Raw genomic sequence first — 12,891 nt, 5'->3', positions numbered from 1 at the left:
GGTTGAGGCAGATTTTGGGGTTCAAGAGCAGATTTTGGGGTTCCTGGGGCAGATTTGGGGGTCCAGGCTCCCCTCTTCCATCCATTCCATATGAAGATCACCACAATTTTGGATGCCAACCACAGAAATCTGTTCCCAGCCTGGAGCAGCTGCACTTCCCTGCCCAAAGCTTGGAGGTTTGGTTGCAAAAAAATAAATAAATAATTTGTGCAAAGAACCACAAAAGCCCCACATCCTGCGGCTCAGCAGACACTTCCCCACTGCACCCCGAGCAGCTCCCAGTTCCCACGGCTCTTCTTGGCCCTTCCCGGCTCTTCCTGGCTGATCTCGGCTCTTCCCAGCTGATCCCTCAGGTCCTGGTGAGCTCCTGGAGCAGGAGGAGGATGAAGATGAGGATGAGGTTGGCGTTTCTGCTCCTCCTGGCTGTGGCCTTGGCCTCGTGCTCGAGCCACATGGGTAACGATCCTGGTGAGAATTCCCGCCAGAATTCCCAGAATTTCCCCTGGGATTCCTTCTGGGATGTCGGAGCTTCCCCCCGGATCTCCCCCCGGGGTTCCCGCCGTGGTTCCGGTACCCCGAGGCTCCTCCCGGCACCGGTGCTGCTCCGGCTGCCCCCGCAGCACAAGCGCTCCCGGATCCGCTGCCTGGCTTCTCCATTGGCCGCTTCGAGCTCCTCCAGGAAATCTCAGGGATCTTTGTTCAGAATATTGTCGTCATTACCAACCAGGGCTGGGCCGATTTTCCCCTGTCCAGAGCTGCCGTCCGCTTCCGCTGCCGGTACCAGAGCCACAACGGCAGTGCCTGGCTGGAGTCGGAGCTGAGCCCTGCGACTGGGAGCTCTCTCTGGTGGGTGTGGGGAACTCCGGGGGGATCCCCATCCCACATCCCAGGGCTGGCCCGGAGCTGAATCTGGTGGGTTTTGTCCCCAGATTTGGGCGATGCTGAGTGTCAGCCCAGCGACAGCGCTGCTACTGCCAGGACCTCACAGGACGGTACCACAACCCTCCCCCGGGGCTGATCCTTGTCCCAGTGCCAGATCCCGGTTTTGGATCCCGGTACCGGATCCCGGTGATCCCCTCTGTCTCTCCCTTCCAGATCCTTCCTGGCTCCTCCCGGTGTTGGTCGTTGGGCTGCTGCTGCTGCTGCTGCTGCTGGGGGCTGTGGTCATAATCTGGCGATGTTGGAGGGGGTCTCGGAACCGGCAATGCTGGGGGGGCTCAGTGCCCAGGAGGAGCCCCTCAGAGGTCTCCCGTGGCAGCTGGTACAGACGTACACAGTCCTGCCCTGCTGCCCTGCTAAGGCCAGACCCTCCACGCCAGCACCAGGACCTCCATGACCCCAGATCCCCCAGATCCACCCCGGACCCCTCAGCCGCACCCCGGGACCCCCACACCCCCGCACCTCCCGTCCCAGCGGAGCTTCCCCTTGGCCCCCGCGCCCACGCCGCCGTCCCCATGACGGGTCCCGGGGGTCCCGGTTGTCCCCCCCCACCTTCCCGGTGAGGACACGGAGCCGGGAGCGCATCCCGGTGTCCCGGATCCGGTCACCGGGAGCCCTCCTGGCGGACCCTCCTCCCCCTCTTGGTCCTGCCTGGGCTCCAGCACGTTCTCTCTCAAATAAAGCTGCTGCGTTGCGGTGTCCCAGTGTCCCCTTCCCATTCCCCGTGTCCCATTCCCGGTGTCCCGGTGTCCCGTTCCTATTCCCGGTCTCCCATTCCCAGTGTCCCGTTCCCATTCCCGGTGCCCATTCCCGGTATCCCCTTCCCATTCCCGGTGCCCGTTCCCGGTGTCCCGCTGCCATTCCCGGTGTCCCCGTTCCTGTTCCCGTTCCCGGTGCCCGTTCCCGGTGTCCCCGTTCCTGTTCCCATTCCCGGTGCCCGTTCCCGGTGTCCCGTTCCCATTCCCTGTGTCCCCGTTCCTGTTCCCGGTGCCCGTTCCCGGTGTCCCCGTTCCTGTTCCCATTCCCGGTGCCCGTTCCCGGTGTCCCGCTGCCATTCCCGGTGTCCCCGTTCCTGTTCCCGTTCCCCGTTCCCGGTGCCCTCCCATCCGCCGGGGGGCGCCCCCCCCTCCCTTCCCGCCGCGGTGATTTGGGGGCGTGGCCACCACGGGATGGGCGTGTCCACGCCGGGGCGGGGCCCGGGTCGGCGCGGGCGGGGCCGGGTCGGGGGGCGGGGCCCGGGTCGGCGCGGGCGGGGCCGGGTCGGGGGGCGGGGCCCCGGGTGGGCGGGGCGCGGCGCGGTCCAAGATGGCCGCGGTGTCGGTGTTCCCCGGCGTGCGGCTCCTCACGGTCGGGGACGCGAACGGGGAGATCCAGCGGCACCAGGAGCAGCAGCCGCTGCGCCTCGAGGTCCGCACCGGCCCCGACAGCGCCGCCATCGCCCTCTACGGCCGTGAGTGCGCCGGGAGGGGCGGGGGGCCCGGCGGGGGAGGGGGCGTGGGGGGCTGAGGGGAGGGGGGAGGGGCCCTCAGGGGTCGGGGGGGGGCGGGGAGGGGCCCTGAGGGGTCTCTGGGGATGGGGAGGGGGCGGGGAGGGGCCCTGAGGGGTCAATGGGGGGCTGGGGGGGGCCCTGAGGGGTCAGTGGGGATGGGGGGTTCGGGGTGGGGGGTTTATGGGGTCTGGGGGGGTTTGGGGGTTCAGGGCACGGGGAGGGGTCCCGAAGGGGGCTGGGGGGGCTTTAAGTGGATTTTAAATGTTCTTCACTTTTGGGGAGGGGTCTCAGCCCCGCCGCCCCCCCAGCCGGGTCCCGGGGTCTCCTCGGGGGCAGATCGGGATTTGGGGAGGGGTCCCGGTGCCCCCGCGTTTCCCGGAGGCTGCGAAAGTTCATTCCCATCCATCCCCCCCCCCGCGGCCACTTTTGCCCGAATCGGCCCCAATTCCGTGACCTTCCGGCACCCCCCGGTTCCGGGCCCGCGGGGGGCGGCGGCAACGCCGGCTCCTCTTTGTCTCGGTTTTCCCGTTCTTTGGGGCTTTTCCCGTTCTCTGAGGTTTTTCCCGTTCTTTGGGCTTTTTCCCGTTCTTGAGGCTTTTCCCCGTTCTTTGAGGTTTTTCCCCGTTCTTTGACGTTTTTCCCCGTTCTTTGGGGTTTTTCCCCCGTTCTTTGGGGTTTTTCCCCGTTCTTTGGGGTTTTTTTCCCCCGTTCTTTGAGGTTTTTCCTCCTTTTCTCCCAAAACCCTGCGCCTCCCGCGCTTTGTGCTCGGGGTTCCCGCGGCTCCCGTTGTGGTCGGTGCGACCCCCGGTGCCCTCCCCTCGGCCTCATTAACGGCGGCGCTAATTCCGTGATTAACGCGCGCTTTGACACCGATACCGGGGGAGGAAACTGAGGCACGGCGGCCGCTGCACGGCCGGGCCCGCGGCTCCTCCGGTACCGGCCGGGCCCGATCACAACCGGAGCCGCTCCCGAGCCGCCTTTGTGCGCGGGGCCGCGGAGCATCTGCCGCTCCCGAGCCGCCACAAAGCGCCGCGGGCTCCCGGTGCTCCGGTACCGGCGGCTGCTCCCGGGCCCTCCGGCAACTCCCCGCGGCCGCCGGACCCCGGGGGCAAACCGGGAATTTTCGGGAAGCGGCCGGGTCCGGTTTTACCGGCCGGGGGCACCGCGGGGCCGCTCCCGGTCCCGGGGATGGCTCCGGTCCCCGGTCCCGTTTCTGCCTCCCGGGGCCGTTCCCGACCCCTCCATCCCGTTCCGTTCCACCCTCGAACCCCAAATCCCCGTTTCTGACGGCAATTCCGGCCGCCCCCCCCGCCCCGGGCCGTGCTTTAGGAGCCCTCCCCGCGGTAATTAGAGGTTAATTAGGTTAATTGTGCTGGGTCCCGCTCTGCGGGGACGGTTCGGGCCCGGCGCTCCCCTCACTTTTCTCTCTGTCCCCTCCCTTGTCCCTCCCGGTTTTCCCGCCCCGTTCTCCCTCCCCACACCCTCCTCTCCCTTTTTCCCCCTCCCCATTCCCGATTTTTGTGTCCCCCATTCCCATTTTTCCCATTTTTCCCCTCCGTTCCCGCTTTTTCCCGTTTTCCCCCCACCATTCCCATTATTCTCCCCATTCCCGTTTTCCCGCATTCCCGTTTTTCTGTCCCCATTTCCCTCCCCATTCCCATTTTTCCCCGTTTCCCCTCTATTCTCCCACCCATTTTTCCATTTCCCCCCCTTTATCCCCTTTCCCCCCATTTTCCCCATTTCCCCCCCATTCCCATTTTTCCCAATATTTTCCCCCCAATTCCCCCATTTTTCCCCATTTTCCCCGCATTTTTTCCCGTTTCCCCTCTATTCTCCCACCCATTTTTCCCATTCCCCCCCCCTTTATCCCCTTTCCCCCCATTTTCCCCCATTTCCCCTCCCCGTTCCCATTTCCCCCCATTTTTCCCCATTTCCCCCCCATTCCCATTTTCCCATTTCCACATTCCCATTCCTGTTTTTCCCCTTTCCCCCCATTTTTCCCCATTTCCCCCCCATTCCCATTTTTTCCGTTTCCTCATTCCCATTCTCATTTTTCCCCTTTCCCCCCATTTTCCCCCATCTCCCCTCCCCGTTCCCACCTCCCCCCATTCCCGTTTTTTCCCGCTTTTTCCCGTTTTTTCCCGCTTTTTCCCGTTTTTTCCCGTTTTTTCCCGCTTTTTCCCGTTTTTCCCGTTTTTCCCGTTTTTTCCCGTTTTTTTCCCGTTTTTTTCCCGTTTTTTTCCCGTTTTGCCCCCGTTCTGCCCCCGCCAGATGAGGAGGTGTGCGTGTTCAAGTGCTCCGTGTCGCGCGACACCGAGTGCAGCCGCGTGGGGAAGCAATCCTTCATCATCACGCTGGGCTGCAACAGCGTGCTGCTGCAGTTCGGGACCCCCACGGGTGAGGAGCCCCCCCCGCGCGCGCCCCCTCCCCCCCCGCGCCGCCCCGGGACCCCCCCGGGGACCCCCACATTAACCCTTTGCGCCCCAGATTTCTGCTCCTTCTACAACATCCTCAAGAACTGCCGCGGGCACAACACGGAGCGCTCCGTGTTCAGCGAGCGCACCGAGGAGTCCTCGGCCGTGCAGTACTTCCAGGTGGGGACCCCCACTCGCTTTTGGGGGGGCTGTTCTGGGGCTGGGGGGGCGCTCCCGGGGCCGGGGGGCTCACGGCCTGTCCGTCTGTCCGGCAGTTCTACGGGTACCTGTCCCAGCAGCAGAACATGATGCAGGACTACGTGCGCACGGGCACGTACCAGCGGGCCATCCTGCAGAACCACAGCGACTTCAAGGACAAGGTCTGGGGGCGTTCGGCTCCTTTGGGGGGGTTCGGCTCGTTTTGGGGGGGATTCAGCTCGTTTTGGGGGGATTCAGCTCGTTTTGGGGGACCCAGCTCCTTCTGGGGGGTTCAGATCGTTTTGGGGGGATTCAGCTTGCTTTGGGAAGATGTGACTCAGTTTCTGTCGGGTCAGATCTTTGGCCTGGTTTTAGGGGGGAAGCCTGGCTTGGGTTTTGGTGGGATTCGGTTGAGATTTGGGGGCGGCTGGATCCATTTTTGGGGAGATCTGGCTGGGTTTTGGGGTGTTCTCAGCTGGGTTTTTGGGGGAGAATCTGGCTGGGTTTTGGGGCGTTTTTGGCTGGGTTTTTGGAGGGTTCTTGGCTGGGTTTTGGGGGTTCTTGGCTGGGTTTTGGGGGAGAATCTGGCTGGGTTTTGGGGGTTCTTGGCTGCTTTTTGGAGGGTTCTTGGCTGGGTTTTGGGGGTTCTTGGCTGGGTTTTTGGGGAAGAATCTGGCTGGGTTTTGGGGGTTCTTGGCTGGCTTTTTGGAGGGTTCTTGGCTGGGTTTTGGAGGTTCTTGGCTGGGTTTTGGGGGAGAATCTGGCTGGATTTTGTGGGGTTCTTGGCTGGGTTCTGGGCAGGATCCAGCAGGGGCTCAGCCTGGCGGCTCCAAGGCTCCCAGCTGCCCCCATCCCTCCCCAGATCGTGCTGGACGTGGGCTGTGGCTCGGGCATCCTCTCCTTCTTCGCGGCGCAGGCCGGGGCGCGCAAGATCTACGCGGTGGAGGCCAGCACCATGGCCCAGCACGCCGAGGTGAGCCCGGGGGTGTTCCCGGGACCCCCTCCCCTTGCCCCTCACGCCCTGACCCCCTCCCCTTGCCCCCTGCCCAGGTGCTGGTGAAGAGCAACAACCTGACGGAGCGCATCGTGGTGATCCCGGGCAAGGTGGAGGAGGTGTCGCTGCCCGAGCAGGTGGACATCATCATCTCGGAGCCCATGGGCTACATGCTCTTCAACGAGCGCATGCTCGAGAGCTACCTGCACGCCAAGAAGTACCTGAAGCCCAGTGGTGAGCCCTCGATTCGGGGGGGTCCCCGGGGGTCCCTGGGGGGCCGCGGGACCCCCCCCGGGCTCCAAGGCTGACCTTCCCTCAGGGAACATGTTCCCCACCATCGGGGACGTGCACCTGGCGCCCTTCACGGACGAGCAGCTCTACATGGAGCAGTTCACCAAGGCCAACTTCTGGTGAGCCTCGCCGGGCCCCGGCCCCGTGCCCAGTCCCCGTTCCAGTCCCCATTCCCCAGTCCCCATTGTTTCCTGTTCCCATTCCTGGTTCCCAGTTCCCAGTCCCCATTCCCCGTTCCCAGTATTCCCAGTTTGGCATTCCCCATTCCCAGGTACCAGCCGTGGTTCCACGGCGTCGATCAGTCCCCGTTCCCATTCCCCGTTCCCAGTCCCCATTCCCAGTTTGGGATCCCCAGTTCCCGTTCCCAGTTCCCATTCCCTGTTCCCAGTTCCCGTTCCCAGTATTCCCAGTATTCCCAGTTTGGTTCTCTCCAGGTACCAGCCGTGGTTCCACGGCGTTGATCAGTCCCCGTTCCCAGTCCCCATTCCCCGTTCCCATTCCCAGCATTCCCAGTATTCCCAGTTTGGCTCTCCCCAGGTACCAGCCGTGGTTCCACGGCGTTGATCGGTCCCCGTTCCCAGTTCCCATTCACATTCCCCATTCCCAGCATTCCCAGTATTCCCAGTTTGGCATTCCCCATTCCCAGGTACCAGCCCTCGTTCCACGGCGTTGATCAGTCCCCGTTCCCAGTTCCCATTCCCAGTATTCCCAGTGTTCCCAGTTTGGCATTCCCCATTCCCAGGTACCAGTCCCCGTTCCATGGTGTTGATCAGTCCCCATTCCCAGTTCCCATTCCCAGTATTCCCAGTATTCCCAGTATTCCCAGTATTCCCAGTTTGGCTCTCCCCAGGTACCAGCCCTCGTTCCACAGCGTTGATCAGTCCCCGTTCCCAGTCCCCATTCCCAGTATTCCCAGTATTCCCAGTTTGGCTCTCCCCAGGTACCAGCCCTCGTTCCACGGCGTTGATCAGTCCCCGTTCCCAGTTCCCATTCCCAGTATTCCCAGTATTCCCAGTATTCCCAGTTTGGCATTCCCCATTCCCAGGTACCAGCCCTCGTTCCACGGCGTTGATCAGTCCCCCGTTCCCAGTTCCCAGTATTCCAGTATTCCCAGTATTCCCAGTATTCCCAGTTCCCCGTTCCCAGTTCCCATTCCCAGTATTCCCAGTATTCCCAGTATTCCCAGTATTCCCAGTTTGGCTCTCCCCAGGTACCAGCCCTCCTTCCACGGCGTTGATCAGTCCCCATTCCCAGTATTCCCAGTATTCCCAGTTTGGCTCTCCCCAGGTACCAGCCCTCCTTCCACGGCGTTGATCTCTCCGCTCTGCGCGGCGCTGCCGTGGACGAGTACTTCAGGCAGCCCGTGGTGGTGAGCGACCCTGGGGGGCTCTGGGCTGTTCTGGGGGGGCTCCGCTCCATCCCGGGGGGGTCTCCTGCCCGTTCTGGGGGTCTCTGGCCCGCCCAGGACGCTCCCAAACCCCCCCTGCCCACCCCTTGCCCAGGACACCTTCGACATCCGGATTCTGATGGCCAAATCCGTCAAATACACCGTGAACTTCTTGGAAGCCAAGGAGGGCGACTTGCACAGGTGAGGGACACCTGTGGGGGTCTGGGGGATCGGGGGGGGTGGTCCGGGGGGTCTCCTCCCGCCCCCCGCTGACCCCCCGTGTCCTCCAGGATAGAAATCCCCTTCAAGTTCCACATGCTGCACTCGGGGCTGGTGCACGGCCTGGCCTTCTGGTTCGACGTGGCCTTCATCGGCTCCATGTGGGTGATCTGGGGAGGGGTCCCGGGGGGGGGCGGGGCTCCGTCCGAGCCCCCCCTGAGCCCCGTGCCCCCCCCAGAATGACGGTGTGGCTCTCCACGGCCCCCACGGAGCCGCTGACCCACTGGTACCAGGTGCGCTGCCTGTTCCAGTCGCCGCTCTTCGCCAAGGCGGGCGACACGCTCTCAGGGACCTGCCTGCTCATCGCCAACAAGAGGTGGGCAGGGGGCTCTGGGGGGCTTGGGGAGGGGTCTGGGGGGCTTTGGGGGGTGTTTGAGGGGATTTGGGGCTGCTTTGGGCTGTTCTGGGGCAGTTCTGGGGGCGCACAGGCGACACGCTCTCAGGGACCTGCCTGCTCATCGCCAACAAGAGGTGGGCAGGGGGCTCTGGGGGGCTTGGGGAGGGGTCTGGGGGGGAATTGAGGGGATTCGGGGCAGTTCTGGGGGCGCAGGGGGGATCTGGGGGGCACAGGGTGGATCTGGGGGGCTTGGGGCAGGTTTGGGGGGTCCCCAATCCCCCCCAGCCGTGTCGGGGTTTGGGCTGTGCTGGATCCGCTGCTGCCTCTGGAGCTGGGCTGGGATGGGGGGGCCTGGCCCAGTTTGGGGTAAGGTGGGGGGGTCTGGCCCAGTTTGGCCCAGATGGGGGGGCCTGGCCCAGTTCCAGGGCTGGGGGGGGGGCCTGGCCCAGTTTTGGGGCTGTTTTTATAACTGGGGGGGGCACTTTGGGGTCTCTGTGCACCTTGGCTGCACTTTGGGGTCTCAGAACCCACCCTTGGCTGCACTTTGGGGGTCTCTGTGTCCCCATTCGGGGGTCCCAGCCCCTCTCAGGTGTGTTTGGGGAGGGGTCCCAGCCCCTCTCAGGTGTATATTTGGGGAGGGGGTCTCACGGTGTGCCCCCCTCCCCAGACAGAGCTACGACATCAGCATCGTGGCCCAGGTGGACCAGACGGGCTCCAAATCCTCCAACCTGCTGGACCTGAAAAATCCCTTCTTCAGGTAGGGCCGGGGGGGGCTGCGGGGCCGGGGGGCCCCCCGGGACCCCCCCCCAAGCCCTGACACCCCCTCCCCATCCCCAGGTACACGGGCACGACCCCCTCGCCCCCGCCCGGCTCCCACTACACGTCCCCGTCAGAGAACATGTGGAGCACGGGCAGCAGCTACAACATGAGCACGGGCATGGCCGTGGCCGGTGGGTCTGGGGGCTTTGGGGGTGTCCTGGAGGGTGTGGGAGGGTCCTGGGGGGGCCCGCCCCCCATTTTGGGGGTCCCTGACCCCCTCCCCACACAGGAATGCCGGCTGCCTACGACCTGAGCAGCGTCATCGCCGGGGGCTCCAACGTGGGGCACAACAACCTGATCCCCCTGGGTGAGTGAGTGGGGGGCTCGGGGTGAGGGGGGGTCTCACAGTGAGGGTGGGGGTCCCACAGTGAGGGTGGGGGTCCCACGGTGAGGGTGGGGGTCCCACGGTGATGGTGGGGGTCTCACAGTGAGGGTGGGGGTCTCAGGACTCGGGTGGGGGTCCCACAATGAGGGTGGGGGTCCCACGGTGAGGGTGGGGGTCCCACGGTGAGGATGGGGGTCTCACGGTGAGGGTGGGGGTCCCACAGTGAGGGTGGGGGTCTCGGGGGTCTCACACCCCCCCGGCCTCACCGTGCCCTCCCCCCCCCGCCGCAGCCAACACCGGCATCGTGAACCACACCCACTCCAGGATGGGCTCCATCATGAGCACGGGCATCGTGCAAGGTACCCCCGAGCCCCCTCCCCAGATAAACCCCCCCAGACCCACCCCGTGTGCCCCCCATTGCCCCCCATGTCCCTGTGTGCCCCCCATTGCCCCCTGTGCCCCCCATTGCCCCCTGTGCCCCCCAGGCTCCTCGAGTGCTCAGACCAGCACCGGCGCCAGCTGCCCCCCTGTGCCCCCAATGCCCCCCATGTCCCTGGGTACCCCCATTGCCCCCCATTTCCCCATTGCCCCTCAGGGTCCCCCACTGACCCCCATTTCCCCTGTGTGCCCCAATGCCCCCCCTGACCCCCATTTCCCCATTGCCCCCCATTGCCTCCCATTAATCCCCATTGCCCCTGTGTGCCCCATTGCCCCCCCTGACCCCCATTTCCCATTTCCCCCCAATGCCCCCATTGCCCCCCATTGCCCCCCATTTCCCCATTGCCCCTCAGTGTCCCCCACTGACCCCCATTTCCCCTGTGTGCCCCAATGCCCCCCCCTGACCCCCATTTCCCCAATGCCCCCCATTAACCCCCATTGCCCCCCATTGCCTCCCATTAATCCCCATTGCCCCTGTGTGCCCCATTGCCCCCCCTGACCCCCATTTCCCCCCACTGACCCCCATTAACCCCCATTTTCCCCGCAGGTTCCTCCAGCGCCCAGACCGCCGGCTCCAGCTCGCACTGCCCCCCTGTGCCCCCATTGCCCCCAATGCCCCCCATTTCCCCAATGCCCCCCATTAACCCCCATGTCCCCTGTGCCCCCATTGCCCCCCATGTCCCTGGGTACCCCCACTGTCCCCAATGCCCCCCAATGCCCCCAATGCCCCCCATTTCCCATTGCCCCCCATTAACCCCATTTCCCCCCAGGTTCCTCGAGCGCCCAGACCGCCGGCTCCAGCTCGCACTGCCCCCCTGTGCCCCCCATGTCCCTGTGTACCCCCAATGCCCCCCATTTCCCATTGCCCCCCAATGCCCCCCATTAACCCCATTTCCCTGTTTCCCCCCCAGGTTCCTCCAGCGCCCAGACCGCCGGCTCCAGCTCGCACTACCCCCTGTGCCCCCCTGACCCCTGTGTACCCCCATTTCCCCAATGCCCCCCAATGCCCCCCATTAACCCCCATTTCCATTTCCCCCCAGGTTCCTCCAGCGCCCAGACCGCCGGCTCCAGCTCGCACTGCCCCCTGTGCCCCCATTGCCCCCCATTTCCCCAATGCCCCCCATTTCCCATTGCCCCCCAAAGCCCCCATTAACCCCCATTTCCATTTCCCCCCCAGGTTCCTCGAGCGCCCAGACCGCCGGCTCCAGCTCGCACTGCCCCCCTGTGCCCCCCTGACCCCTGTGTACCCCCAATGCCCCCAATGCCCCCCATTTCCCCAATGCCCCCCATTTCCCATTGCCCCCCAAAGCCCCCCATTAACCCCATTTCCATTTCCCCCCAGGTTCCTCGAGTGCCCAGACCGCCGGCTCCAGCTCGCACTGCCCCCCTGTGCCCCCATTGCCCCCCATTGCCCCCCATTTCCCCAATGCCCCCCATTAACCCCCATTTCCCTTTTCCCCCAGGTTCCTCGAGCGCCCAGACCGCCGGCTCCAGCTCGCACTGCCCCCCTGTGCCCCCCATGTCCCTGTGTACCCCCAATGCCCCCCATTTCCCCATTGCCCCCCAAAGCCCCCATTAACCCCCATTTCCATTTCCCCCCAGGTTCCTCGAGCGCCCAGACCGCCGGCTCCAGCTCGCACTGCCCCCCTGTGCCCCCCTGACCCCTGTGTACCCCCATTTCCCCATTGCCCCCCAAAGCCCCCCATTAACCCCATTTCCCTGTTTCCCCCCAGGTTCCTCGAGCGCCCAGACCGCCGGCTCCAGCTCGCACTGCCCCCTGTGCCCCCCTGACCCCTGTGTACCCCCAATGCCCCCATTTCCCATTGCCCCCCATTGCCCCCCAAAGCCCCCCATTAACCCCCATTTCCCTGTTTCCCCCCCAGGTTCCTCGAGCGCCCAGACCGCCGGCTCCAGCTCGCACTACCCCGCCCCTGCAGAGCCAGTTCACCATGGGGGCCCCCCCATCTCCATGGCCTCCCCCATGTCCATCACCACCAACACGATGCACTACGGCAGCTGAAGGGCCCCCCCGGCCCCACCCACCAGACACAAACCAAAACCGGGGACACGGGGACCCCCCCCCACCCCGCCCGCCCGCCCGGGGGTCCCTCCCTGCCCCCCCCCCCCCCCCCCCACGGGGATTTTGGGGTTTTTTTGGGTTTTTTTGGTTTTTTTGTGTTGTTTTGTTTTTGTGCGGGGAGGGGGGGGGGGGGGAAGGGGGGGAGGGGCCGTTTTTTACCGCTGGATTGGGGGGGGGGGGGGTGAGAATCCCCCCGGGACCCCCCCCCCCCCCCCGGGATGGGAACCCCGCCGGGAAGGGGCCGAATGTACCAAAATCCCCCAAAAAATCCCAAAATCCGCGGGTTTGGCCCCGAGCGGGGCGGGCGGCGCCGAGCGGGATCGCTCCGGCTGGAGCCTCAATAAACGGGAGGGTTTCACACCTGAGGGGTCCTCGGGGGGCTGGGGGCTTCCGGGGGGGGGGCTGGGGGGGTCCCAAAACCCCTGAGAATCCCCAAAAATCCCTGCGGATCCCAAAAAATCCCCAAGGGATCCCAAATTCCCAGAGGGGTTCCCAAATCCCTGGGGATCCCAAAATCTCTGGGAGATTCCAAAATTCCCTGGGGGCTCCCAAAATCCCTGGGGATCCCCAAAATCCCTGGGGGGGATTCCAAATCCCTAGAGAATCCCAAAAATCTTTGGGGGCTCCCCAAAATTCCACGACAATCCCAAAACCCCAGGAGGCTCCCCAAAATCCCAGGGCACCAATCGGGGTCTCCCCATTTTCATTTGGGGTTCTCGCAGCCCAGCGAGGCTCCGGGGGCTCCCCCGGGCCAGCCCCTTTATCGCCCCCTCCCAGGAACATTTTGGGGTTTATTCCCCCACACCCAGGTGAATTTTGGAGTTTATTTCCCCTCTTCCAGGTACGTTTTTGGGGTTTATCCCCCCCCCCTCTCCCAGAGCCATTTTTTGGTTTTATTTGC

General features: G+C 64.6%; 1 protein-coding gene across 1 annotated transcript; it reads left to right on the top strand.

Annotated features, from left to right (window-relative positions):
* Positions 1–2,228: 2,228 nt before the first annotated feature.
* LOC134434001 (histone-arginine methyltransferase CARM1) lies at positions 2,229–11,985 on the top strand. Its single transcript, XM_063182688.1, has 16 exons — positions 2,229–2,389; positions 4,700–4,825; positions 4,916–5,022; positions 5,118–5,222; positions 5,903–6,013; positions 6,091–6,268; positions 6,354–6,444; positions 7,613–7,694; positions 7,828–7,913; positions 8,003–8,092; positions 8,170–8,307; positions 8,996–9,085; positions 9,166–9,278; positions 9,377–9,454; positions 9,763–9,831; positions 11,794–11,985. Exons 1-16 carry the CDS (start codon positions 2,245–2,247, stop codon positions 11,928–11,930), a joined length of 1,746 nt encoding a protein of 581 aa, XP_063038758.1. The 5' UTR covers positions 2,229–2,244; the 3' UTR covers positions 11,931–11,985.
* The last annotated feature ends 906 nt before the right edge of the window (positions 11,986–12,891 follow it).

The sequence above is a fragment of the Melospiza melodia genome, unplaced genomic scaffold (genome assembly GCF_035770615.1).
Source record: "Melospiza melodia melodia isolate bMelMel2 unplaced genomic scaffold, bMelMel2.pri scaffold_292, whole genome shotgun sequence".
NCBI classification, from domain to species: Eukaryota; Metazoa; Chordata; class Aves; order Passeriformes; family Passerellidae; genus Melospiza; species Melospiza melodia.
The sequence above is the reverse complement of the archived record's forward strand: the minus strand, read 5'-3'. Positions and strand labels throughout refer to the sequence as shown.

Bases quoted from the DNA above. Each gene is read 5' to 3' on its own strand.
- LOC134434001 (XM_063182688.1), top strand. From the start codon at position 2,245: ATGGCCGCGGTGTCGGTGTTCCCCGGCGTGCGGCTCCTCACGGTCGGG. The intron at 6,014-6,090 runs GTGAGCCCGGGG...CCCCCTGCCCAG, and splicing joins CCATGGCCCAGCACGCCGAG to GTGCTGGTGAAGAGCAACAA. The intron at 6,445-7,612 runs GTGAGCCTCGCC...GGCTCTCCCCAG, and splicing joins TTCACCAAGGCCAACTTCTG to GTACCAGCCCTCCTTCCACG.